We start from the raw sequence: 25,594 nt of genomic DNA on the forward strand, positions 1-25,594 counted from the left end.
GCTAGTGCCCCTGCTGTCTTCCAATTCTTTTTGGAGCAACTTATGGCATATGTTCCTTGCTGCATCAACTCTCCTGAAGATGTCATAACAAGGCACAATGACGAAAGAACATTTTTGCAGCCTATGTTCTCTCTTTACTGTTCTGAAAACTGCAGGCCTTAAGTGTAGTCTTCCTAAATCACAATTTTTTTCAATACTCTATTGTGTAGCTTGGTCAGGAAGTTTCCAGGCAGGGAGCCCAATCCCTGGAACAGCGTGTCGCCACTATTACAGATTTGCCTCATCTGACCAATTTTGGTAAAATAGCATACCATAACAGGTTTGTTCCAGATGCAGCCACTCTGGGGTGCAGCCACTCTAGCTCACCTTCGGCATCAGTTAGTTGCCTTGAAAAAATGTTCCTTTCAAGTGGTTGCCAGCCTGTGAGCATGCATTTGTGCAGCTGAAAGGTAAATTAAGCTCTGCACCTTGCCTTGCAGCCTTTCAACATAGTAAACATTTAGTCTTGGGCACAGGTACATCCCAGTATGGAATTGGGCAGTCTGCCCCACTGTCTTGCTGGTGGCTCAGAGCAGACTATCACTTTTGCATCCAAAATGCTCGATGCAGCTCAGCAGCACTATTTGCAAGTTGAAAAAGAAGCTCTTGTGATTGCTTATGCCTTAAAAAAAATTTCGCGTATTCTTATTACGGTACAAAATTCCACTTAGTCACAGATCACAAACTTTTAGTTAACTTCTTTCACCCTTCAGCTGCTTTACCTGACTAAGCGACTCATCGTCATCAACATTAGGTATTATTTTTGCCGAGATATTATTATAAGATCCATTTCTGCACTATGTTGCAGCATGCAAATTTGGACCATTTTCTCAGCTGCCCATGGAGCCTGATCAGGAAGAACTGTTGTGTTTTCAATTAGACAAGGAAGCAAGACAGACTATTCACAGTTTCCCCCAGTACCAGCTCCAGGATTGCATCTGTAGTAGCGGCAGATACAGTGCCAAACAAGTGGTGCACTTGATACGACACAGGTGGCCTGATTGTCCACCAGGCTGGGAATCCGACCCATTGCAGAGTTTCTGCATCAACATCCTTCCCTGTTAGATGGTGTCATTTTCTTGCCATGGAAGGGTGTAATTCCCATGTTTTTTCGCCCACACTGCATAAGGAAGTTCTCAATCTGTTGCATCACGGTCATTTGGGAGCCTCCTGCACTAATAACTAGCATGCTAACAAGTGTTCTGGCCGGGTATTGAGCACAACGTGGAGCTCCTGATCACAGCCAGCTGCAAATGTCGAAATCAAGAGGCGGCACGAAGGAACTTTTTTTTTCTCCCCTGCTGGCCAGCACACATGCTACCTTGGGGAAAAAATCCATATTTCCTTTGCTGTACCTTTACAGACACTTTTTGGTTATTGGTTATTGGGTATTGATGCCTTTTCCAAGTTTTCTTATGTTTGTTGTTCGTGTACTTCAGCAGATGGGACTGTCAAGGTACTACCAAATTTTTTTCTGACAAACGCCTAGATTGTACAGCAGCTTCAGACAATGGTCCTCAATTTTTGGTTCAAACCTTTACAGATTTTTGCTCAAGCACTGGCATCCACCACGTTATGGCCATTCCCTTTCCTCTGTAATCCAATGGCGAGGCAGGACATATTGTGTGAATTTTCAAAACACAAATGCACAAATATATCATGGAATTTCTGGCAAAGGAGGCTCTTACATTCTTTCTCACTTCTTACAGAATGACTCCATTCAGGAGCAAGGGCCCAGTCGAACTCTTACACACCCACAAGCATTCTCCATCTCCATGTCACTGTAGTTTGAGCCCAGAACTTCAGTCCAGGCCTGAGGGTTCATACAACCTCTGTGCTGGATTCCAGGGATCTTCCACAGCTAGCACAGAAAAGGTGGTCATGGTGCATACTGATAAGCATCTTGTGGTGCATCAGTAGACTCAGTTGTGCCCTCAGGTGGACACAAGTGCCTCTTTCACCATGATTTCTGTTCGCTGTGGGCAGAATGCTGCTCAGAATGTGACGCTCCACCCACCCGATGTGGTCTCCGGCTGCCAGCAGACCAGCTCCACACAGGTGACACAGCTCTGCCTCTCGATGGCCCTGTAGCGCCTTCTCTCACAGAGGGGTGAAGGGAGAGGGGGGAGTGTTGGGTTGGTGGCATGGTGGGGAGGGGGGTGTTGATGCAGGGGCTTCATCAGCAATGCTGTAGGTGCCTCCTCCAGTAACACAGGCAGCTGTTGTCCACCTGCCAGTGCCACCTACATTACCTCTGGACATCATGGCTCTCCACCTCACGGTGCCAAGGGAAGAATCAACTTCCACACAATGCCTGCCTACAGAACACCAAGGTCATCTGCCAGTCCTCCTGGAGACGATGAGAGGTGCGTGCACCCGCGTTCAAGCCACTTTTGTCCCTACTCGCTAGTTCTTGAGGGTTGGGAACTGTAGAGATGTACAGGGGACGTACAAAGATGGTGTAAGAAATCACCACAGCCTTTTCAAAGGATCTATCCCAATATTTGCCTTAAATGACAAAACATACATCTGGTTGGAAAAGTGGATGTATCACTGGAGGAAAGGAAATATACAGTTTCTCCATAATGTAATATTGAATGTAAAGTCCAACTGTATTAGAGATAAGGAACCAACTAGTTCTTAGATAATGTTTTTCTAACATGAAATCTATAAATGACGCATAAAGCAAGCAGAAAGGTATACATGTTCAGTAACTATATACAAAGTCAGTAGTGTCATATCTCAATGAGAAACCTGAAACTTTCAACATAAGGCAGGAGCATGTGGTGCAAATATTGCTCAATTTCAAAAGAATAGTTGATTATGTACTGGATAGATATTTACCCAGTATAACAGTTCATTATGGGTGGGAACCTCGATGGTACACAGTCACTGTAAAGAAATAGGGATTACTGGATAATAAGTGTAAAACAAAACGTAGGACTATAGATAAAGAGATGTTGACTGAAACATGTTTAGCTGTCAAGAGAGCAATGTGTGATTCCTTCAATTACTACCATAGCAGAATATTGTCAAATGACCTTTCATAAAAATCAACGAAATTCTGGTCATATGTATAGGCTGATAGAGGCACCAAAGTTATTGTCCAGTCCCTAGCAAATGAGGACAGGAACTGAAATTGAGGGTAGCAAAGCAAAAGCTAAAATGCTTAACTCCATTGTCAAATGTTTCTTTACAAGGGAAAACCCAGGAGAAATGACCCACCTTAATCCCCAAACTATTGAAAAGATGTAAGTATTAGTGTCAGTTGTGTTGAGAAACAACTGAAATCATTAAAATTGAACAAAGCTCCAATGCATGATGGAGTCCCTGTCAGATACTATACTAAATTTGCAGCTGAGTTAGCCTCTCTTCTAACTATAACCTATCGGATATCCCTCGAACAAAACAACATGCCCAGTTCTTGGAAAATAGCCACAGGTCACACACATCTACATCTACTGTCCAATATCCTTGACACTGATTAGTTATACAATCTTAGAACATATTCTGAGTTCAAATATAATGAGGTTTCTTGAATAGTGACAGCTGTGACTGGGTTCCGAAAATATCAATCATGTCAAACACAACTTGCACATCTATCGTGTGACATACTGAAAGCTTTGGATCAAAGCAGTCAGTCATATGTAGCATTTCTTTATTTCCAAATAGCATTTGACTCAATAGTGCACCTACACTTCTTGTCAAAAGTACAATCATATAGGGTATCAAATGAAATTTGCGACTAGATTGAGGACTTTTTGGTAGAGAGGATACAGCATCGTACGTTGGATAGACTGTCATCTTCAGATGATGTAGTTGTAACTTCAGGTGTGCCACAGGCAAATGTGTTGGGATCCCTGCTGTTCATGTTGTATATTAATGACTTTGCAGACAATATTAATAGTAACCTCAAACTTTTTGGAGATGATGCAGTTATCTATAATGAAGTAGTATCTGAAGAAGGCTGCATAAATATTCAGTCATTTTCAAAAATGTACAATTGTGCTCTTCACAAAATGAAGAAATGTAGAATCTTAATGACTATCACATCAATGAGTCACTGATGGAATCAGCCAACTCATACAAATATCAGGGTGCAACATTTTGTAAGGATATATTTTCAGTCATGGGTAAAGCACGTGACAGACTCCAGTTTATTGGTAAAATACTGGAGTAGTGCAATCAGTTTGCTAAAGAGATTGCTTACAAATCGCTCATGTGACCCATCCTAAAATACTGCTCAGGTACGTGGGACCCATACCAGATAGGATTAACAGAGGATATTGATCATAAATAGAGAAAGGAAGCAAGAATGGTCACATGTTTGTTTAATACATGGGAGAGTGTCACAGAGATACTGAAGGAGCTGAAATGGCAGTCTCTTGAAGGCAGGCGTTAACTATCCCGAGAATGTCCAAAGTTTCAAGAACCAGCTTTAAATGATTACTCTAGGGATATACTGCAACCCCCTATGTATCGCTCACATACAGATCGTAAGGATAAGATCAGAATAATTATAAGATTAGAATAATTACTGCATGCACAGAGGCATTCAAATCACTATTCTTCACACGTTCTGTACGTGAATGGAATGGGAAGAAACCCTAATAACTGGTACAATGGGATGCACCCTTTGCCATGCACCTCATGGCGGTTTGCAGAGTACAGATATAGGTACACATATAGAAATAGATGTAGATGTAGATAAAGGGAACAGCTTAACAGTAAAGGTAAAATGAGCATCAAAGATGAAAAATACCTGCTATAGTCATCACCTTTAACCTTTCACCTACTGAAAAGGGCACTGTCCAATCAGACATGTCGAAACCCATCCTGAAATATTTCATACAGGTGGAATATGCTGAAAGGAACACAATGTCAAAATTTTAGCTGCTAAGACTCACAGCAAGTTTTTTTTTATTTATTTTTTTTTTTATTTATGCTAAGAACTGTCAAACTCTTAGGTCGCTACGTGGTTGGAGGAATGTACGGCTCTGACCTAGCAGCAGCAGACAGTGCATGACCAACATGGCATGTGCATAGCCAGTTGATGGCGCAACGATAAACAAATAATACAACAAAACCCAATCATAATTTGAAAAGTGAATTTTAACAATGTACAGGGTGTATACGTGGATGAGAAAAAAAATTTCCCGGTTCAAAATACACTTTCTCCTGGGTGAAAATACACTTTTCCTGTGTTAAACGACGGTATACTTTTCCTCGGAACTGTAAAACTTATCAATCCATTGAATCATTATGGTCTTATAAACGGGAGGAAAAAAAAAAAACACGTTTTGGAAAGATCTGTGATGTGCAGCAACATGGACGCTGCATATTTTCATATTGAGAAAGTATGAATTCGAATTCCGCCAAACACCGCACGTTACTTTCCGAAGCATTGAAATTGAGATTGCCGTGCGCTTTTGTAAGCCATGTCACGCAATCTCACCAGCTGATGATGGCGGATATTCAGAGCATAGGACACATGATGTAGTCAGCCAATAGCAACATCACTGTTACGTAGTGTGACCACACAAATAGGAAAAGTCAATGGTTTAAAATATTATACATAGAGTTGATATAAGAAAAGCAAACCTTTCACATGTAACATTGGTCTCAAAGATTAATCGGTTGCATGAGAATTTAAGCTTTCATATATAATGTTGATCTTTTTTGCGCATGTTACACTTTAATATACATCACACAAATGTGCCAGTAAAATTTTTAATAACGACATAAATGTCTGATTATCTGGGCTACAAATTCTTCAAATGATCATCCTCACAGAGTTGATTTTTAAATGAGTGTCGAACACTCCGTGATCAGAAATTCATCATACATTCTCGCATATAGTTCATCTTGTGTAAAAGGAAATTTACTTTGAAAGTAACACTTTTCAAACCACCATTCTCAATATTTTGCGGCGACCTGTTAGAAATAAGTTCATTTCATCAGTTGCCAGAAAGTGCCAAATGACAGGCGTCACCGCACTTGCGCAGCTACGATGATGCAGGTAGCCCATATGATCGTACGTGTAAAACATTAAAGGACCTTACATATCGTCATAAAAAAAACAGGACACCAGAGGATACTCTAAGAGCATCGGAATTTCGTGAACCATACTAAAATGCATAATTCGGCTTAAAGTGCACATTTGGGGGTAAATTTTCTTGGAGTACCAGTACTATACTATGATGTGTTTGGTTCTTTATCATGGCATAATGCCGTATGTGCTAGAAGATGAAAACGTGCACTTGAAATGCAGCGAACAGTTGAAAGCAGCCAGTTGTCTGAAATTAAACAATTCGTTTGAAATAAATGGATTACCTCAGTGGAAAAGAGTTATAAAAGCCAAATTTCTTTAGCAAACTGGCAAAAATAACCTCATTGGTCTGCAAGGCAACCAATGCTTGACTGTTAGAAAGGTGGAAATGAAATAAAATCTTAAGTTAATAACTTATTTTAGCCTTCTGTAATTATGTGAATGTATTTTAATTCACTTGATAGCTCCCGGCCACACAAATTCATTTTGTTTTATATGAGCAGGCCGCTGTGACCGAGCTCTTTGGACCAGAACCGTGCTGCTGCTATAGTCACAGGTTCGAATCCTGCCTCGGGCATGGATGTGTGTGATGTCCTTAGGCTAGTTAGGTTTAAGTAGTTCTAAGTCTATGGGACTGATAACCTCTCACGTTAAGTCCCATAGTGCTTAGAGCCATTTGAACCATTTTTGTTTACATTTGACGCGAGAGCAATACACGAAGAGGAAACAGCAACATCACTAAACGTAAACACAGGTCACGTGGAGACTACCGTCCTCCCCATTACAACTCAAAAGTCATCTGTTACGCTTCTACAATATTTCCGAACCGGGGCAATACTAGATAGTGCGCCGCCGCCCCCCCCCCCCCCTCCCCCATTCCTCCCGTGTTTGAGGTAGGACGTTGCAAATTAAATCGACTTTTCAAAAAATGTTCGTTTTGCAGCGCATATCTTTCTGCGAGTCTGATACATAAAACATATGTCTTCGAGGAAATGTAAGACATGTTATTTGGTCTTTAGTGTGCCAAAGTGCAGTGTCGCTACTTCACACAGCATTCTTCTTTCGCACGTCACTGTATTTCGCTCTGTTGAATTTAAATGTGTATATTTTGTAATGGATGCTATCAAACTATATTCAGGACAGTGGAAATTAAAATGTCCTGTGGTGCCTAACATTCTCCCAGTCAGCCAACCAGGAGAACAAGAACTCTTCAGAAAATTTGCTCTCTTTATTGCCTATTAGCTAATAACCTGATGTTTTGTGTGACATAAAATTAAATATAGGATACAAAAAATCAGTGAAGACATGAGAGAAGTAAGATACACTACACATTTCTCCAATCCTTAAATCCTAGCGTTTTTTTCTCTCTAACCATGCTACGGCTTTACATCGTGTGCTTTCCTTTCTGCGAAAGAATCGCTATCTCATCGAAGTTCCTCAAACCCTTCGCTACATGAAAAAATGAAATTTCGGTGTCTAATACTGAAAAAGGTGTTAATACAAACAGTACCCAAGATTGGTGGTGTGTCTGGAGCTGATTATGTGTATTTTGTCACTGTCTGCTAGATAAAACAGAATAGGCCTTTCTAATATTGCAGCAATTGTAATACACCCCAAATGGTCATTTTTACAACAGGACAGAATATAATTCATGAAGAACCATTATCAAATGCCTATTAGGCCTACTACAAGCAAAAATCTTTGTTAGGAAATAGTTTCACATTTCATTCATATGCTCCAGCTTCTCATTTTCTCCTTCTTTGTTATAACAAACAATCTTCTCATCAGTAATTCTGTAACTATTCCTGAAAACTTATTCTCCGGTTAACTTCACTAGCCCTGCTACAATCACCGGTTTAGTTATTGCGTGTTTATTCTCCGATTAGGCGTTATTACGTGTTCTCACAACGCGTTTTCCACGCTACTCCCAGAATAGAACTTGAGGCCTGCTGGCCAGGCACTGAACAACTGGCCCTTACTAGTGTAGCGGTCTGGCCAAAAACTTTCTATCAAAATTTCATTTTCTTGGATACACCGAGAAGATAACAAGCAATCTTTCTCACCTGTTATTCCTGTTAGTTGTTTATTTCCACTCTGGTACTTTGAATTTATGGCTTTCACTAGTAACTGTAACAACGCTAATCATTTGCAAACCCAGTCAACCACACAAACAAACGTTGGCATTCACCCGTTCAGCTTTATTCCGCTCAGCTCGTATGGTCCCATCCCCTTTTCTCTGCAAAGAAGTTTACTTCTAGATGTGACGGGGATTCCCCTGGCAGACATCACATACACTATGCACGCATTCAAAAATCAGATTATGATTCATTCAGAAATCAACTCAGAATGTGTTCAAAAATGTTCAAAAATCAACAGGAATGTGTTTCAAAATCATACGAATAATCGATAGACCAACGTGCGCTAGATGCTAGTCGCTTTGCGAAACAAGGTTTTTTTCTCAAGAATATGAATCTGGTGCCCCCCCCCCCTGAAATTGCCACCCAGGGCAGACACCCTGGTTTGCTCCTCCCCTCTACTGCCCCCTAGATCTGGGCCTGTCGCGCATGAGTGAATATGGCAGCTTGGGCGCACCAGTAAAATTTTTCAGTGTAGCATCTGGCTGCTTTTGATGTTACTGCTTATACATCTAACAACAACACTTCCGTATCCAGATGCAGGACTCAACTGTGCATGCGCATGAGCCTGCTCACAACTGCTCGAAGGAATCCAATGTAAACAGTTGTGATGTCGTGCTCATCGGAGGTAATTTATTGTTCTGAAGCATTGCATAGTCTTCCTAAGGCCTTTGACACATTTTGCTGTTAAGATACTTGTATGGGCACTGTGTTTTGCTGTTGTATATGGCACATTTCCTTTGTAACTTAAGTTTTATTTTCTTTATTTCCTCTTGTTCATGTCTCACTGCTGGAGTATTATTCTGCAGTACCGGCAAACAGTAATATCCTTTGTTAGAATATTGGTTCTTACCAGCCAAAATTACTAAAATCTAACTGAAAACTAAAACAATGAACAATTCCTGGAATTCTAAAAAATTCCAGGGTTTTCCCGGTTTTTTCACAGATGAAAAAATTCCCGGGTTTTCCCAGATCTCCCGGGTCTAATACACCCTCAATGTAAGAAAAAACAGATTGCTAGTTATCATAAAGAAGTTGCAGACAGGCACAACTAAAAAGACACATACATAAAGCTTTCAGCCAAAGCCTTCAACAGTACAGGAGAGAGACACCAACCATTCACACACACAAGAAAGCACATCTCATGCACACACGACCGCGAACTCCAGCATCTTGGAAAGGAATGCAGCTCTCATTTGGGATGCAAGCAGCAATCTGGATAGGGTGGGGAAGGGGAAGGGATAGTAGTGTACAGGTGGGGAGAGAGACGAAAGTCTCATGGAGTATGCAGGGACTAGACTGCCAACAAGGGCAGTGTCTGGAGGTTTTGGGGCAGAAAGATGGTGGTGGTGGCGGCGGTGGTGGTGGTGGGGAGTGGGGGGTGGAGGGTGGAGGTGGGGTGCGGGGGGTGCGAGGGGGGGGGGGATGCAAAAGTGGAACGGAATGGGGAAAGGCAGGTGGATGTATTGCCAGAGAGCTGCAAATATACATGGTAGGGGATGAGAACGGGGAGGAAATGATGGACAGACAGGGTGGAAACTGTTGGGTGGAGGGTGTGGGGACAGTATGTTACTGTAAATTCAGGCCTCCCCGTTCTCATCTCCCACCTTGTTTATTTGCAGCCCTCTGCCAATGCATCCAACCGTCTTTTACCACTCATCTCCTTTTTTGCTCCTTTTTCTCCCCACCTATCTGCCCCGCATCCTCCTGACATTGTGCCTGTTGGCAGTGCACACTCCACCAGAGACAGCATTCATTTCTCCTCCCACCCGTACACTACTATCCCTTCCCCTTCCCCACCCCCTCCAGGTGCTCCTTGCATCCCACGTGATAAGTGCATTCCGGCCCGAGATGCTGGATTGGTTGTCATTTGTGCGTGGGGCGTGCTTGCTTGTGTGTGTGTGTGTGTGTGTGTGTGTGTGTGTGTGTGTGTGTGTGTGTGTGTGGTCTATTTTTGACGAAGGCCTTACTGCCTGAAAGCTTATTTGTAACAGTCTTTCTGTTGTGCCTATTTGCGACTCAGCATCTCCGCTATATGCTGAGTGGCAGCTTTCATAATATTGTTTCTTTTAATTGTGCCCGTCTGCAACTATGCTGATATTCCTACCTGGAGTTTCCATAGAATGAATTTTAGTTTCCCTTGATAGTTTCTCTGACACAACTGTTGACAATCGCTATTAGCTTGAAATTGCAACTCATTTAATACCCATAATGATTAGCAGTTGTCTCTGTGGTATCACTAATTGTCAACAAATGAGATAAAACTGAATTAATTTTCTTTGTGTTTCTGCATACGTACTACCTAACAGTATTTGTCTTTGTGCAGGTTTCAGAGTTTCACAGTAATGTAGAATCCAATTAACATTTTCAACCTTGCGAAAAAGAAATATTTTGGTTCAAGTGATGATTGTTATGCCAATTAAAGTCCAGAACAAAAAGACAGTACCTTCATAGCTCAATGAAGATATGTATGGTCAATAGCTTTCAGTGTGAAAGAAAACACTGCTTAAAGTTAAGCAGTGTGCAAAGCTGGTTCCGTTTCATAAAATCAGAACAAGAATTGTATAAATGGACCAAAGATTTACACGAAGCATGAAATATGTGCCAAAATAAAAAACCCACAAAATTGTGAGAGAAAAACTATTTACATATTTTGAACTGTTTATGAGAGTCAAAGCACCACTTCTGAAGAGATCAATATAACTGAGCCCTCTGAATTGCAAATGAAATTACTGATATCCAGGTTTCTTCAATGTAGATAAACAGATTCACGAAATTATGTGGAAAAGGAAGTCACAAAATTATGAAGTTTACTTCAAGTGAATGTGTAGAGGAGATGGTATTAAAAGGTTATCCTTATAGAGAAATTAGTAACTGATGTAAAGACAAAGTTTCTTGTTATCCCCTACAACAATGTGTATAGAGCCAGTCAGTCAAGTTCAGTGCAATAACTGCGCACACACACACACACACACACACACACACACACACACACACACACACACACACACACCGCACATTATCATTTCGAGCAACAGAAAGACAAAGTTGCTTGAATCGATGAATGCTACAACACACGCATATACAACAATGGGACTGATAAGTATCAGTGGATTACTGTTTCCCCAGCTTTATACCTTTCTTCAGGGATCTCAAGGCAAATTCGGACCAAAACTTAAAAAAAAAAAAAAGGACCGTTTGGTTGCAGAAATCTTGTAATCAACATAGCAAAATCTGGAAAAATGTAAGAGAATAATTTTCATTATTGTATGCTAAACATCTTCTTACCAAATGAAAATTGAAAATACCACTTCAGTTATAAGGTTCTTTTTGTTTTCCAATGTTAAGCCACAACCGGTTTCGGGCTCTTATATGACCATTATCAGGTGTGAGATCTTTGTGTTGTGACCCTGGGCACCACGCTGATGGGCATGTAAGAGCCTGAAACTGGTTGTGGTTTAAGCATTGCAAAATAAAAAGAACCTTACAACTGAAGCAGTATTTTCAATATCTGCTATAATGCTCAGTTGCAGATGTTCCTCCAGCGGGATTGTTTGTCTTCTTACCAGTTGTAGCAAATAATTCATTTCTTCTGTTGAACTCTTGGCCTGGAAATAATGTCACATCTGTCTTTAGGAGGTACGAAAAGATTCAGCCTCCCGATAAAGAAATTTGTCAACATTGTACAGCATAATTTCAGAAAATTTTCAGACAATATAATTTCTGATAGCTCTTTGTCATTTCAGATTTACCAGTGGAATAGTATTGTTAAACTTCAGTCACTTGCACATTGTCAGTTTGAATCACCAGGTTTGATGAATTTGATCAAGTATGCCTGGCATACAGAACATCAGCAATGACCATTTTTTACTCCATTGCAGTTCTGTTGAAATAAAACTAGTAATTACTGCAAAGTAAATAAGTGCATTAATTTTTCTTTTCTTCAGGTGCACCTGGTGTAAAGAAAATGTTTGTTTTCATCATCTAATAGACACTTCGCATTTTTGTGATGACTATTAGAAATAATCAAGGAAATATTTCACTGTTAGTAAAATATTCATTATTTAAAAATTATCAAAAGAGCCATGCTACAGTAAATGTTACAAAATATTTCATGTCAACAAATTAATGTCCAGATAGAAGGAAGTCATCTGTAGTGTAATGCCAAGCACTGACTTAATTTTCATTCTCCTGTTAGTAACTTGTGTAGCCTGCAATAGTTTAGCTGACGATATGAACTGCAAGTTAATCAAAAGGTTAATGATATGAGACATTTTTGGTAAGGTTCAAATGTTTAAAATTCATGTGCGTGCACTTTGGACTTCAAGCTACACAGTGCTACAATGCCATCATAGCTGTGTTTGCTTATTTGCTGAGTCGCATGCATGGCAGGAAGGGCTGTTCTAAGTGGTTCTACTTGCAGCAGAAATGAGTAACTTTAAGATCTTTTAAAACATAGCTGCAGTGCATCTTAGTAACTAAAATTTTGACAGTGCATTTCTTTTGGTGTATTCTTCCTGTGCGATAAATTTCACTGGTTACGTTTTCATATGCCTGACTGGACCATTCCCTTGTGAGTTTGGTCAGTTCATACGGCGCGCGCACACGTGAGCGCACACGTGCGCGCGCGCGCACACACACACACACACACACACACACACACACACACACACACACACACACTGTCCTTTCCTTCTAACTTTACTACCATATCTAGCCACCTTCTATTTGGCTGTTTTTCTCATATTGTTCACATGGCCAGCAAAGTTGTTGCTCTTATTTATAGGTTTATCAAACTGTCAATTCCTGGACTACGTCATTTCAAAAACCTCACCAATACTGAAGCAAAGAGTGCACTACCTATTGAGCACCACTGTAAATAGAGTTTTCTGCATGCCTGAGCCCTTGTACAAACTTTTATCTACTCCATTAGATAGAACAGAATTCTTCTACTGTAGAAGTGTCACTACATTCAGGAGAAATATGTATTCTCATCAGTCAGTGCACAATAATAAAATGTGAGGAATGTCTTGAAAGGAGAGCATGTAACATCTTGTCAATGTACAGTCTTTAGACATAGATTATTAACTAAGTTGGAAAATTTTCATGTCTCTTTCATTGTGATCTATATTACTACTTCTGATCCTTTCTAAAAATTAGAACATATAAATCATGAAAAATTACTTTCAATTCAGAGTACAAAACAAAGTATCACTTACTGCGTATTTTGTGAGAGGCTGGTACTCCTTTACCGGTGGAACTTCCAATATAGGCATGGCTGAATAATCTGGAATCACAACTGGTTCAAGGTTCCGTGGCAAATGAACTCCGTCAGGTACGAACATATGATTAAACAACTTACTAAGACAAAACATCATGTACATAACAAGTAACCCATTCACAAATCCCAAAATGAAATTTGGGAGTGGAGCATATAAATTGAAAATGAAATAAGAAATAATGAATATATACCATTTCCAAGAGAGACAACCTACAAATTTAAAAACATGTTCTTTCTTTTTCATTTGCACTGAATGGCTGGACGGAATAAATTTCGTGCAGTCTAATCTCCCAGGATCTGCATTAGCAATTACAGGTTCTGGTACATGAATGTCCTCAGATGCCTCAACACCTGACTCAATATCATCCTCTACAGTGTTTTCAGTCTTTTCATCTTCTTTGGTAGATGCAAGAGATGACATTGTAATACTGCTGATAATAGCAGGTTTATGTGAATGCTGTCGATGTCTTAGCCCAGAAAGATTACTCCTAAATTTGGCATGGAAAGAAAGCTTTTTCGGTGGAACTGTCAGTTCTGACAAACTGTCAGTCTCACCCTGCACAGGTGTGCCGGGACCTTCTTCTGAAGCTTCATCTTGAGCTGTTGTACTTTTACTGTCTTCATCTGGATCATCTTTCTCATCAATGGAACTAGAACCTTTCATTGATAGCTTCTCCATTGAAGACCTTTTTGGAGATGGGTCTGCTTTAGCAGCACCATCTTTCTGCTCCATTGTTTTCCCTGAGGCTTCAGAAATGTCTTCTGAATCACTTATACTAGAATTCTCCTTACTTTTTCCTAACAGTTTACTACTCCTACCAATGTCACTAAATGATAGGGAACCTGATCTCCTATCACTCTTCATCTCACTAATTTTTTCTTCAACAGTCTTTGTTATCTTGCCCCTCAGTTCATGAAAAATCCTCCACGTGTCACTGCCACTTGCAGACGAAGCATCCAAAACACCAACGTCAACACTGGTTGATCTCTTTCCCAAGCCTTTCAGGTACTCTTTCATAGGAGATGGATCTCTGGAGGAGGCAGCTGTGCTACTAGAAGTAACAGTAATAGTACCTGATGTAGTATTACTGACAGTAGTGGCAACAGAAGTAGAAGCAACAGTTGTTGTTGCAACTGATACCGTACTTGTTGGTGGTAATGACTGGCTTTCTTCTTCCCCTGTGAAGAAAATAAGAAAACTAATAAATATCAATCAACATCAATGTATCATTGAGTAATTTTTGTTTTTAATTCACTTGCAACTATGTTGTACTATGGTGTAGTAAGAGAAAACTCTCTTGAATACAAGTGTGCACAACAGTCTGGAATTTAAACCCATTCAGTAAAACATGTAGGCAAATATGTGTAAAAAAATTAAAAGGAACACTGTCTCAAACTCTATTTAGAAACCACCAACAGGTACTGTATGGTACAGAAAACAGTCTTTATAATACTAATCAGAGAGACAAAAATAATGAATAATTTTTCACATACACTATGTGATCAAAAGTATCCGGACACCTGGCTGAAAATGACTTACAAGTTCATGGTGCCCTCCATCGGTAATGCTGGAATTCAAAATGGTATTGGCCCAGCCTTGATGACAGCTTCCACTCTCGCAGGTATACATTCAATCAGGTGCTGGAAGGTTTCTTGGGGAATGGCAGCCCATTCTTCATGGAGTGCTGCAGTGAGGAGAGGCATTGATGTCAGTCGGTGAGGCCTGGCATGAAGTCAGCATTCCAACGCATCCCAAAGGTGTTCTATAGGATTCAGGTCAGGACTCAGTGCAGGACAGTCCATTACAGGGATGTTATTGTCAAGCAACCACTCTGCCACAGGCTGTGCGTTATGAACAGGTGCTTGACCATGTGGAAAGAGGCAATCGCCATCCCTGAATTGCTCTTCAACATTGGGAAGCAAGAAGGTGCTTAAAACATCAATGTAGGCCTGTGCTGTGATAGCAACATGCAAAACAACATGCGGTGCAAGCCCCCTCCACGAAAAACACAACCACACCATAACACCACCGCCTCCGAATTTTACTGTTGGCACTACACACGCTGGCAGATGACGTTCACTGGGCATTCGCCATACCCACACCCTGCCATCAGATCGCCACATTGTGTACCGTAATTCGTCACTCCACACAATGTTTTTCCACTGTTCGATAGTCCAATGTTTACGCTCCTTACACCAAGCGAAGCATCGTTTGGCATTTACCAGCATGATTTGTGGCTTATGAGCAGCTGCTCTACCATGAAATCCAAGTTTTCTCATCTTCCGCCTAACTGTCATAGTACTTGCAGTGGACCGTGATGCAGTTTGGATTTCCTGTGTGATGGTCTGGACAGATGTCTGCCTATTACACATTACAACCCTCTTCAACTGTCAGCAGTCTCTGTCAGTCAACAGACAAGGTTGGGCTGTATGCTTTTGTGCTGTAAGTGTCTCTCCGCATTTACACTTCACTACCATATCGGAAACAGTGGACCTAGGGATGTTCAGGAGTGTGGAAATCTCGTGTGCAGACGTATGACACAAGTAACACCCAATGACCTGACCACATTCAAAGTAAGTGAGTTCCGTGGAGTACCCTATTCTGCTCTCTCACGGTATCTAATGAGTACTGAGGTCGCTGATATGGAGTACCTGGCAGTAGGTGGCAGCACAATGCACCTAATATGAAAAACATATGTTTTTGAGGGTGTCCGGATACTTTTGATCACACAGTGTAGCTTCCACTGAATGACAGATTCATAGGGAACATCAATGCAATTTATTTTGGGTACAATGAAATACTTAAGAATTAAAGTTCTTGAATGCTTATGACATAAACTATAACATAATATTTATTATTGTAAAAACTCAAGTTTCTATCAAAATTAAAAGAAAAATGACTATGATGAGTGTGCAAATTTTAAAAAAGGTTCAAAATTTTTAAGTGCAAGTGGTAGGAAGAATTCTCTATCTCTATAATTTCTAAACTGCTGATAATTTACGTACTGGGGCAATAGCGTTAATCAACTTTTTTGTGTTAAAAGGATAAAAATAACCACTGAAAACTGGTCACAGGCTGGAAATTGTTATGTCATCATAGCTGCATTTCAATTGATATGAGAGCATGAGACAATATGAGTTACAGTCTCCATTTACACACAATATATAGCTAAGTACGGGGCCAAAGATATTTATTTTAATTGGAATGATATAATAATTAAAAAACAGACTTGATTTCAAATTTCTTTTAATTGGAGTGACCGGTTTCAATCCTTAAGGATCATCTTCAGATCCCAGAATGGCGGGTGGACTTCCACGGAGCAGGCTGCGTCAATCCACGATGCTGAACTGACTGCTCACACTGACACTGCAGTCAGTTTAGCATCGTGGATCAGCGCAGCCTGCTTCATTGAAGTCCACCTGCCGTTCTGAAATCTGAAGATGATTGTTAAGGATTGAAACCGGTCACTTAAATTAAAAGAAATTTGCAATCAAGACTGCTTTTTAATTATTATATTACTATAAGATCGCTGATAATGTTTTCAAACGTTTTAAATTGGAATGACATCATGAAAGCACCCTCCGAAGCTGGTATTCCACCAAAAGAAACACACTGAGAGCATTCTGCTTGGAATGCATCTCTGTTACAGATACCATTTTAAAGTCTGTGTATAGCACTCCCGCATATTGGAACTTCGTGAAACTATAGGGGCTGAAGCGAGAATATTCTATGATGTCCCACAACAAATATCACATATTTTCAGGCTTAATTGGCTATGAGGAAAAAAAGTGACAAGTGGAATAATCGGGTCTACCTCCGGATGTTTGTGTCGCTCTGGCACAATATTTCGGCCACGTAACTTGTTGCCTTCTTCAGGTGCTACCTGAGACTGCCGTATTGGAGGATCTTGTCCAGTATTTACGCCCAGAGGGCGCTGGGTGCTCTCTTCGCCGTCCGCGCCCGCCTGGCGCTGTGCGGGCGTGGACCGCGAACGCAACTCCTGACACAGGAGGGGCCTCTGACAGCCGCCAAGACCGGAGATGATGGACGAGCCGGGTGCGGACGACCATCAGAGCACCAGGGAAGTGCCAACACCTCAGGAGCAGCGCCAGGCGGGTGCGGACTGCGAACGGAGTGCACGACAAAGGACGGGTCTCAGAGAGCTGCCACAACTGCAGATGGTGGACAAGGCGGGTGCGGACATCCGTCGGAGCACCAGGCAAGTGCCAACACCTTAGGAGCAGCGCCAAGCGGACGCGGACCATGAATGGAACGCCAAACGCGAGGCCGGCCCCAAACAGCTGCCATGACCACAGATGGTGGACGAGCCGGGTGCGGACATCCGTGGGAGCACCAGAGTGGGGCCAAAACCTCAGGAGCAGCACCAGGCGGGCGCGGACCACGAACGGAACACCCAACAGAGGACGGGCCTCAGAGAGCTGCCACAGATTGCGACCAAGTCGGGCACAGACGTCTGAGGGAGCACCGGAGAAGAGACAACACCTTACAAGCAGCGCCAGGCGGGCACGGACGGCGAAGAGCACCCAGCGCCTTCTGGGCACAAATGCTGGACAAGATCCTCCAATACGGCAGTCTCAGGTAGCACCTGAAGAAGGCAACAAGTTACGTGGCCGAAATATTGTGCCAGAGCGACACAAACATCTGGCAGTAGACCCGATTATTCCACATGTCAAGATCTCGGCGGGAAAGCCTGAAGAGTTACAGGAAAAAAAGTGTCGTATTACATATTGAACACCCCTCATAATTTATCGAGATTGTATCTGAACAAATATAAAGAGATATATTATTATTTAAACAAACACTTGGAACAAAAACTCATTGTATTTATTGAAACAACCAGAACTGTTCAGGTGGTAAACTTATGCCTCCCATACAACTTGACAGTACTTAGTTTACACGGCAACTAACGAATTTTATATATACACCATCCAAACAAGTAGTACCCACCATATCTCATGAATCATCACACATATACTTCTTATTATACTCCCACTTGTCACCATACCTTTGACATAACTCCAGAATAAACAATTAATCATTACCTTTAACATATGAAAACAATAACTGCTATTGCCCAAAATTCTTCAATAAAAAGATCAGCCACACAAGTATAAATAATTAAAAATTGTTAACCATTATTCATGCACACACTAACCACACTCTGGCACTTCATCGCACACACAGCCATTTACATAACTTTCATAAACTTAAAGATACATATAACTTTCTTTAGGTCTAGTTAAAACTTGGTCTCAGTGTCAAATTTAGTCTATTTTACATTCTCATTACACTTTTTGTTCCTTTCTACAGCCCTTTTCTTTCCATTAACAATTCATAGTGAATTTCTTGAAAAGATGTATTTATAAGCAACTGACTGTTTGTTTGCTGGTTTCATTGCTCGTCTAGTGACTATTTCCAAATCACCTTCAAGCAAATCTGTTATGGTCTCCTTGCATGATCTGCTGTCATTAACTCTGTATAACTCCTTGGAAAACTTGAAGTTTTTTGGTTTTTCAGTAATTGAAATATATTTTCAGGCACAGATAGCCAAATATTTTGCAGTTCCTCTGATTATTATTATCGGATATCCAGGTATCCCCACACCACTTTGGAATCATCCTCTTCCTGCAAACTCTTAACCATGTCATAAAAATTACCAATTTCCATCAGTTCAGCAGCCTCAATGGCCTTACCTATTTCCCACTGACACACACACATCCGATAGTAACGTCATTGATTCTACAGCGTCATGTACTTTCTTCTCAGCCATTGCATCTAATTTCACTACTAGGAAGACTTCTGCCCCGTCAACACTTTCTACATTATCAAAAAAATCAGCTGCATCTTTATTTGCACTGCTGTCTACTCTGCCTTTGACAACTTCATTATCTTTCTTTTTATTGATTACACAAATAGAATCATCAGCAAAAATAACACAAAAATGATCATCACATTTCAAAGAAATATTTTTTAATTTTGATCTACAGCAGTGTGCACATTATGCCCTGCTACATTCACTTTCCCACATTCACTCAAATTATTTCACTGATACAAACATTCACCTTTACCTTGTGCTAACACAGAACATTCAGCTCCTTATGTGCTATCTATCCTGCCCTTTACCTTGCCATTCAACCTTATGTATCCACTTGCATTTCTTTTTATCTCCAACTTCAGATAGTTTCAGTATCAGTTTCTGCCTTACACAAAATAGTTCCCATTGATGGGATGCTTTTCTTAACTTCACCTCCTTGATTTTTTATGTTCTATTTAATTTCATCTAATTGTTCATTAATTTTCACTACAGACTGTAGTAGTAAATTTGCTTTAGCCACTTTCATTTCACAGCTACTAGATCAACCTACACTAATCTCATCATCTGAAGATTCACCTTCTATGGTTGCTTTGATATCACAAATACGTCTGAACTACTAACTTTTAACTCTTGATGAACCCATTGCAAGTCCAAAAATTACAGCACTACACAGGAAAGTTCACTTTTTGTCATTTGTTGTTATGATTTGGAGTCCTGCATCTTCCCACAGGACATATGGAGCTGATGTGTGCTCTGCCACTGCTACCTCATGGACAACACCTGCTGCTCACTGAGTTTCCCTCTTTCTGGTGCGAACTGCATCTGCTTGCTAGGTTACCTGCTGCCTTGTGCAGATTGTTTCTGCTGCTTGATGGTATCATGTGTTTATGTAGGTGGTTTATCCTCGCCAAAACACTGTGGCTTCTGATGTTTGCAATATCACTTCCCCAAGTCATTTAGGCTTCAAAACAATGCTCTTGAATTTGCTCTGTATGCTGCTCCGACTTCACTCATTATCTAAATCATGACACAAGGTTTTGCTTGTGATTTTGTAAGACGAATCCTGGACAGTCCCCCATGTTATGATGTTCTCATACAGTTTTTAAAAGTATTTGAAGATTTGTCATGACGGTTTGAATAAAAGTTTGACTTGTGCAGAACACATTTATTAAAACACACTGACTAGTCTCACACAAAACAAACATGAAACCTCATGGTTGCCCTCCTGCACCCCTTACGTGGTACCCTCAGGTGGTAAAGTCATGGTGATGGTCTGTTTGAAGTCTTCCCTCATGGTGCAATGATCAACTCAGAAGTGTACTCTATTACCTCAGTAAATTGAAAAATCAACTTTAGCATGTTCATTGCCACAAAAATGCAAATGAACTTCTCCTTCTCCATGACAACAAAGGCTTCACACAAGTTTGCTTAACCCTTAACTATTATGGTCATTCACAGGAACACAATTACTATGGAGGGGTCTCACAGACCGCATTTTTCTGTTTTATATATCAAACCAGAATTTTGCTGAATATATATAGTTTCTTGGCTACCAGCCATTCATTACACTTCCTAGAGGTGGCTTTTGTAGAAATTTGATTTTTTTTACACACTGCGGTATTTTAAACACTTCGACAATTAAAACAAAGCGAAATCTGGAGTATATTTTTAATTTACGAGTTACGAAAATAACAGCAAATAGTTAGCTCTCTACTCACACATATATTTTCATCACACATAGATTTTCATCAGAGGGATTATATTACAAATTGGCAATATAACTAGGTGGAAAAATCTGACATGACTTACGATAAATTGTGTGCAAAGTCAGCTTTCAGTTTACGATGCACTTTGCAATGTAGAGTGAATATTTCAGTCCATAAATCTATGAATGGAGAAACTTTGCCACCATTTCACTTCTAAAATTACAAGTAAAAACTAAATACTTGTTCTCATGTGCCACTGAATCATACTTTAGTCAATTTCCACCTGCAAACACTTCACGCAGACCTTCCTGGAACACTCCAAACAAATCGGAACACCACGCTGTTGACATGGATACCTTGTTTTCCTCTTCAGATGAGGAGGGCAAAAGGTGCACATTTTTCAATTTTTGAATTCTTCTTTCGGTGTCTGAGGCTCATTTTGCAAGTGAAGACATCTGTCTCATAACACACGTTGCACAGAAGGCCCAGCTTTCCCCGCCATGGAGAAACAGTAGCATGCAATAAAAATGCGGCACGCAAACACTATGGTACGTCTGTGAGACCTCTCAAGGCTAATAATTATGAAACAAAGAGCAGCAACAATGCAAGAATGCTGGCACGTGTAGCTTGACAGCCAATAGGAAGGTACATGGAAGAGTACATTTGGCTTTGCAGGGGTGTGAGAAATATCTCGACACAAAAATTAGTAGCAGTCTAAGAGACGGTCGATAGTAGTTGGGTTAACCAAGAAGAGCTCACAAAACTTCATCCTCCCTACAGCCCAGATCTTGTACCTTCTGACTTCCATCTGTTTGGCCCAATGAAGGATGTACTCCACAGGGAGCAGTAAGTGGCTGATGGGGAGGTTATTGATGTAGCAAGACAGTCGCTCTGATGTTGACCAGTAGTGTGGTATAATGCGAGCATACAGGCAATACAGGCACCCCCAGGAAGGTAGCGCGAGGGCATCACATGGAGATTATGTTGGAAAATAGGGTTTTGTAGTCAGAGGAGTGGGAAATAACATGTTGTATTAGAATCCCGTATAAAACAAACCTGTTTTCAGAATGCCCCTTGTACATATATCAACATTTGCATCATTCTGGCAATCACATCCTGTGCCAAGATATTCACCTGAGTATTCAGTTTTATGAATTTAAATTTTTTGTAATGTCTACATAATTTCAATTTTTTTTTCTCTTTTTGTACAGTAGTTCAACTGAATGTGGCAGCTTATTTTCATTTTTATGTTAGGGTCAATGTGACACAAGAATGTGATGAGTGAGAGTAGTAGATTGGATGCTGATTTGGGCTCATTTGTATGTCTTGAAAATTGAAACTGTTCTGAGCCAGAGCACGATTTTACAGATGAGGTTCAGCCCTGATGCTACGCAGCAAGCCAACACACAGTTATGGCAGTATATCCAAGATCTGTAGATCGAGTTAAGTGGGTGTGGAAAAAGTGCTTCTATGAAAATTTAAAGTGAACTTGTTCCATAGGAATGTGTGATGAGTACTTCACAAATTGGAATCTGAAAAGCTTTTTTCATCATTCTTTCAACCAGAGCTTTCCTTGTAAAATTTATTTGTTTTGACGGAATATTTATTCTTGTTATAATTGTTCTGAAAACTAAATAGAAAGTTATAAACATGCAAATGTCAAGGAAAAATATAATTTATTTGATATCCTATAGAAATACTTTTCACTCAAACTGATTTTATGTGCCATTTTCATTGACAAGAGTCTTTAAATATTAGTTTTATTGGGCAGCATACTTAGTTTAGGCCACAAGCTAAAACTATTGGTATGACACTAATGCTAACAAGGTCATCAGATATCTTTCATGAATGTTTTACAAATAGTTATAAACTGAAATTTTACTATTATTTATGCTTTGGTTGTTTAGTTGTTAAATGCCTTCAACATATTATTATTATTATCTTTCCTTTCTCAGACCTTAGGTCTGGTTCGGAATGAAAGTGACGCGGACCTTGATCAAGCGTCACTTCCTTTTAACTGTACGGTATATGTTACATTGCGTTTAGGAACTTTCAGGTAATTGAACATGTATCAATAATTACGGATTTCTGAAGTTGTATATATAAGTTTGGATGTAGCTGTATTGCATTGATGTACTGGTGGATATTGCGTGGTATGACTCCTGTAGTTGAAAGTATAATTGGTATAATGTCAACTTTATCCTGATGCCACATGTCCTTGACTTCCTCAGCCAGTTGGATGTGTTTTTCAATTTTTTCTCCTGTTTTCTTCTGTATATTTGCTGTATTGGGTATGGATATTTCAATTAGTTGTGTTAATTTCTTCTTTTTATTGGTGAGTATGATGTCAGGTTTGTTATGTGGCGTTGTTTTATCTGTTATAATGGTTCTGTTCCAGTATAATTTGTATTTATCATTCTCCAGTACATTTTGTGGTGTATACTTGTATGTAGGAACGTGTTGTTTTAAAAGTTTATGTTGTAAGGCAAGCTGTTGATGTATTATTTTTGCGACGTTGTCATGTCTTCTGGGGTATTCTGTATTTGCTAGTATTGTACATCCGCTTGTGATGTGATCTACTGTTTCTATTTGTTGTTTGCAAAGTCTGCATTTATCTGTTGTGGTATTGGGATCTTTAATAATATGCTTGCTGTAATATCTGGTGTTTATTGTTTGATCCTGTATTGCAATCATGAATCCTTCTGTCTCACTGTATATATTGCCTCTTCTTAGCCATGTGTTGGATGCGTCTTGATCGATGTGTGGCTGTGTTAGATGATACGGGTGCTTGCCATGTAGTGTTTTCTTTTTCCAATTTACTTTCTTTGTATCTGTTGATGTTATGTGATCTAAAGGGTTGTAGAGGTGGTTATGAAATTGTAGTGGTGTAGCCGATGTATTTATGTGGGTGATTGCTTTGTGTATTTTGCTAGTTTCTGCTCGTTCTAGAAAGAATTTTCTTAAATTGTCTACCTGTCCATAATGTAGGTTTTTTATGTCGATAAATCCCCTTCCTCCTTCCTTATTATTATTATTATTATTATTATTATTATTGTTATTATTATTATTACTACTATTACTGTTGTTGTTGTTGTTGTTGTTGTTTGTTTCAATTTGTTCCCTCTGAACACTACTGAACATTCTATTTGGTCTTTTGTTGCAATATTAGTTATATTGTGGACAGCAGCCCCTTTTATACATAATTCTGCAATTCATATTATTCATTACAAAATTTTGGGGTATTATGACAATATAAGTCACATCCTCGACATGATTATTACCTCAAGCAGAGGTAGGTGTAGACAGGACACAACAAACTTTCAATAGGAAATTGAAAAAGAATGTAGGAAAGTCATCGAAAAGGAAGAAAGTTTTGTTGTTAGGCAGTTCTCATGCCAGAGGTGTAGGCCAACTTCTGCAGGAGGGATTAGGACCAGAATACCAGGAACCAAGTGCTAGTCTGGATCAGGTGACAGAGGATTTAGGTTCACTCTGTAAAGGATTTACCAGGGAAGACACCGTGGTTATTGTGGGAGGGCCAGGGAACAGCATCGACAGAGATCCTGGGTACAGTATAGAGTGTGACCTGGTAAAGATTGCGTCGGCATCGAGACACACCAATGTTGAATTTGTATCTGTCCTGAGACGCCATGACCGGCCTCATTTGAACTCTTCTGTTGGGAGAGTTAATTTGGAGTTGGAACAGCTGCTTGGGTCGGGTGCGGGGGCTCATATTGGTGTGGTTCCTGTTGATTATCTCAGTCGGTGGGACTATACCAGGCACGGCCTACATCTCAACAGGAAAGGGAAGGGGAAACTGGCTGGGGTAATAGCAGGAAATTTAAGGGGGGGAGGCACTCCCATGAATGGTAAAATACCAGTGGTTACAGGTGTTGGAGCAGCACCTTTTTTAGGATAGGTAAGACAGAAAGATGTCAAGTTCTACGAGAGGTCAGGATTGAAACAAATCTTCAGTTTAGGAAAGAAATTAAACAGCACAATTCTAGCACATTTAATCACCAATCACAGCTATCAATTATAAATTTTCACCAGTCACCAGAAATTTTATCTGCACCAAGTTGTATCTCAGTCCTAGGTAATTGCATTGATGAATTAAAGTCACCCAACCCAGTTGACATAATCTGCCTCTCTGAACACCATGTGACCACTGGTATAGGAACTAGGCCTAAGCCCAATGAGAAACTCAGACAGGAGAGTACTGCAAATGTTAGAATAAGGAAAGGTTCTCATAAAAGTATAGTTAAAAATAATGTAAGTATATTTCATCAAAATATTGGGAGTTTAAAGAATAAAGTACATGAGCTTCTGGTTTGTTTAGAAGATTTAGAAGCTGAGAATGAAATAGATATACTATGCCTGTCTGAGCATCACATTGTTACTGATATGGATAAGGTAAATGTAAGTGGATATAAGCTCTCTGCACATGTAATGAGAGAAAATATGGAGAAAGGAGGAGTTGCCATATATGTCAAAAGTTATCATTGTGCAAAAAGTATAGAAACAAAAAAGTTTTGTGTAGAGAAACA

General features: G+C 40.1%; 1 protein-coding gene across 4 annotated transcripts in view; it reads right to left on the reverse strand.

Annotated features, from left to right (window-relative positions):
* Positions 1–25,594, reverse strand: part of LOC124619424 (testis-expressed protein 2) — a 323,669-nt gene that overhangs the window by 209,442 nt on the left and 88,633 nt on the right. For all 4 annotated transcript variants that reach the window (XM_047145793.1, XM_047145794.1, XM_047145797.1 and 1 more), the window contains exon 4: positions 13,443–14,683. In XM_047145793.1, the coding sequence (XP_047001749.1) occupies positions 13,443–14,683 (1,241 nt within the window). The remainder of the gene's footprint in view (positions 1–13,442; positions 14,684–25,594) is intronic.

This window comes from Schistocerca americana, chromosome 6 (assembly GCF_021461395.2).
Source record: "Schistocerca americana isolate TAMUIC-IGC-003095 chromosome 6, iqSchAmer2.1, whole genome shotgun sequence".
NCBI lineage: Eukaryota > Metazoa > Arthropoda > Insecta > Orthoptera > Acrididae > Schistocerca > Schistocerca americana.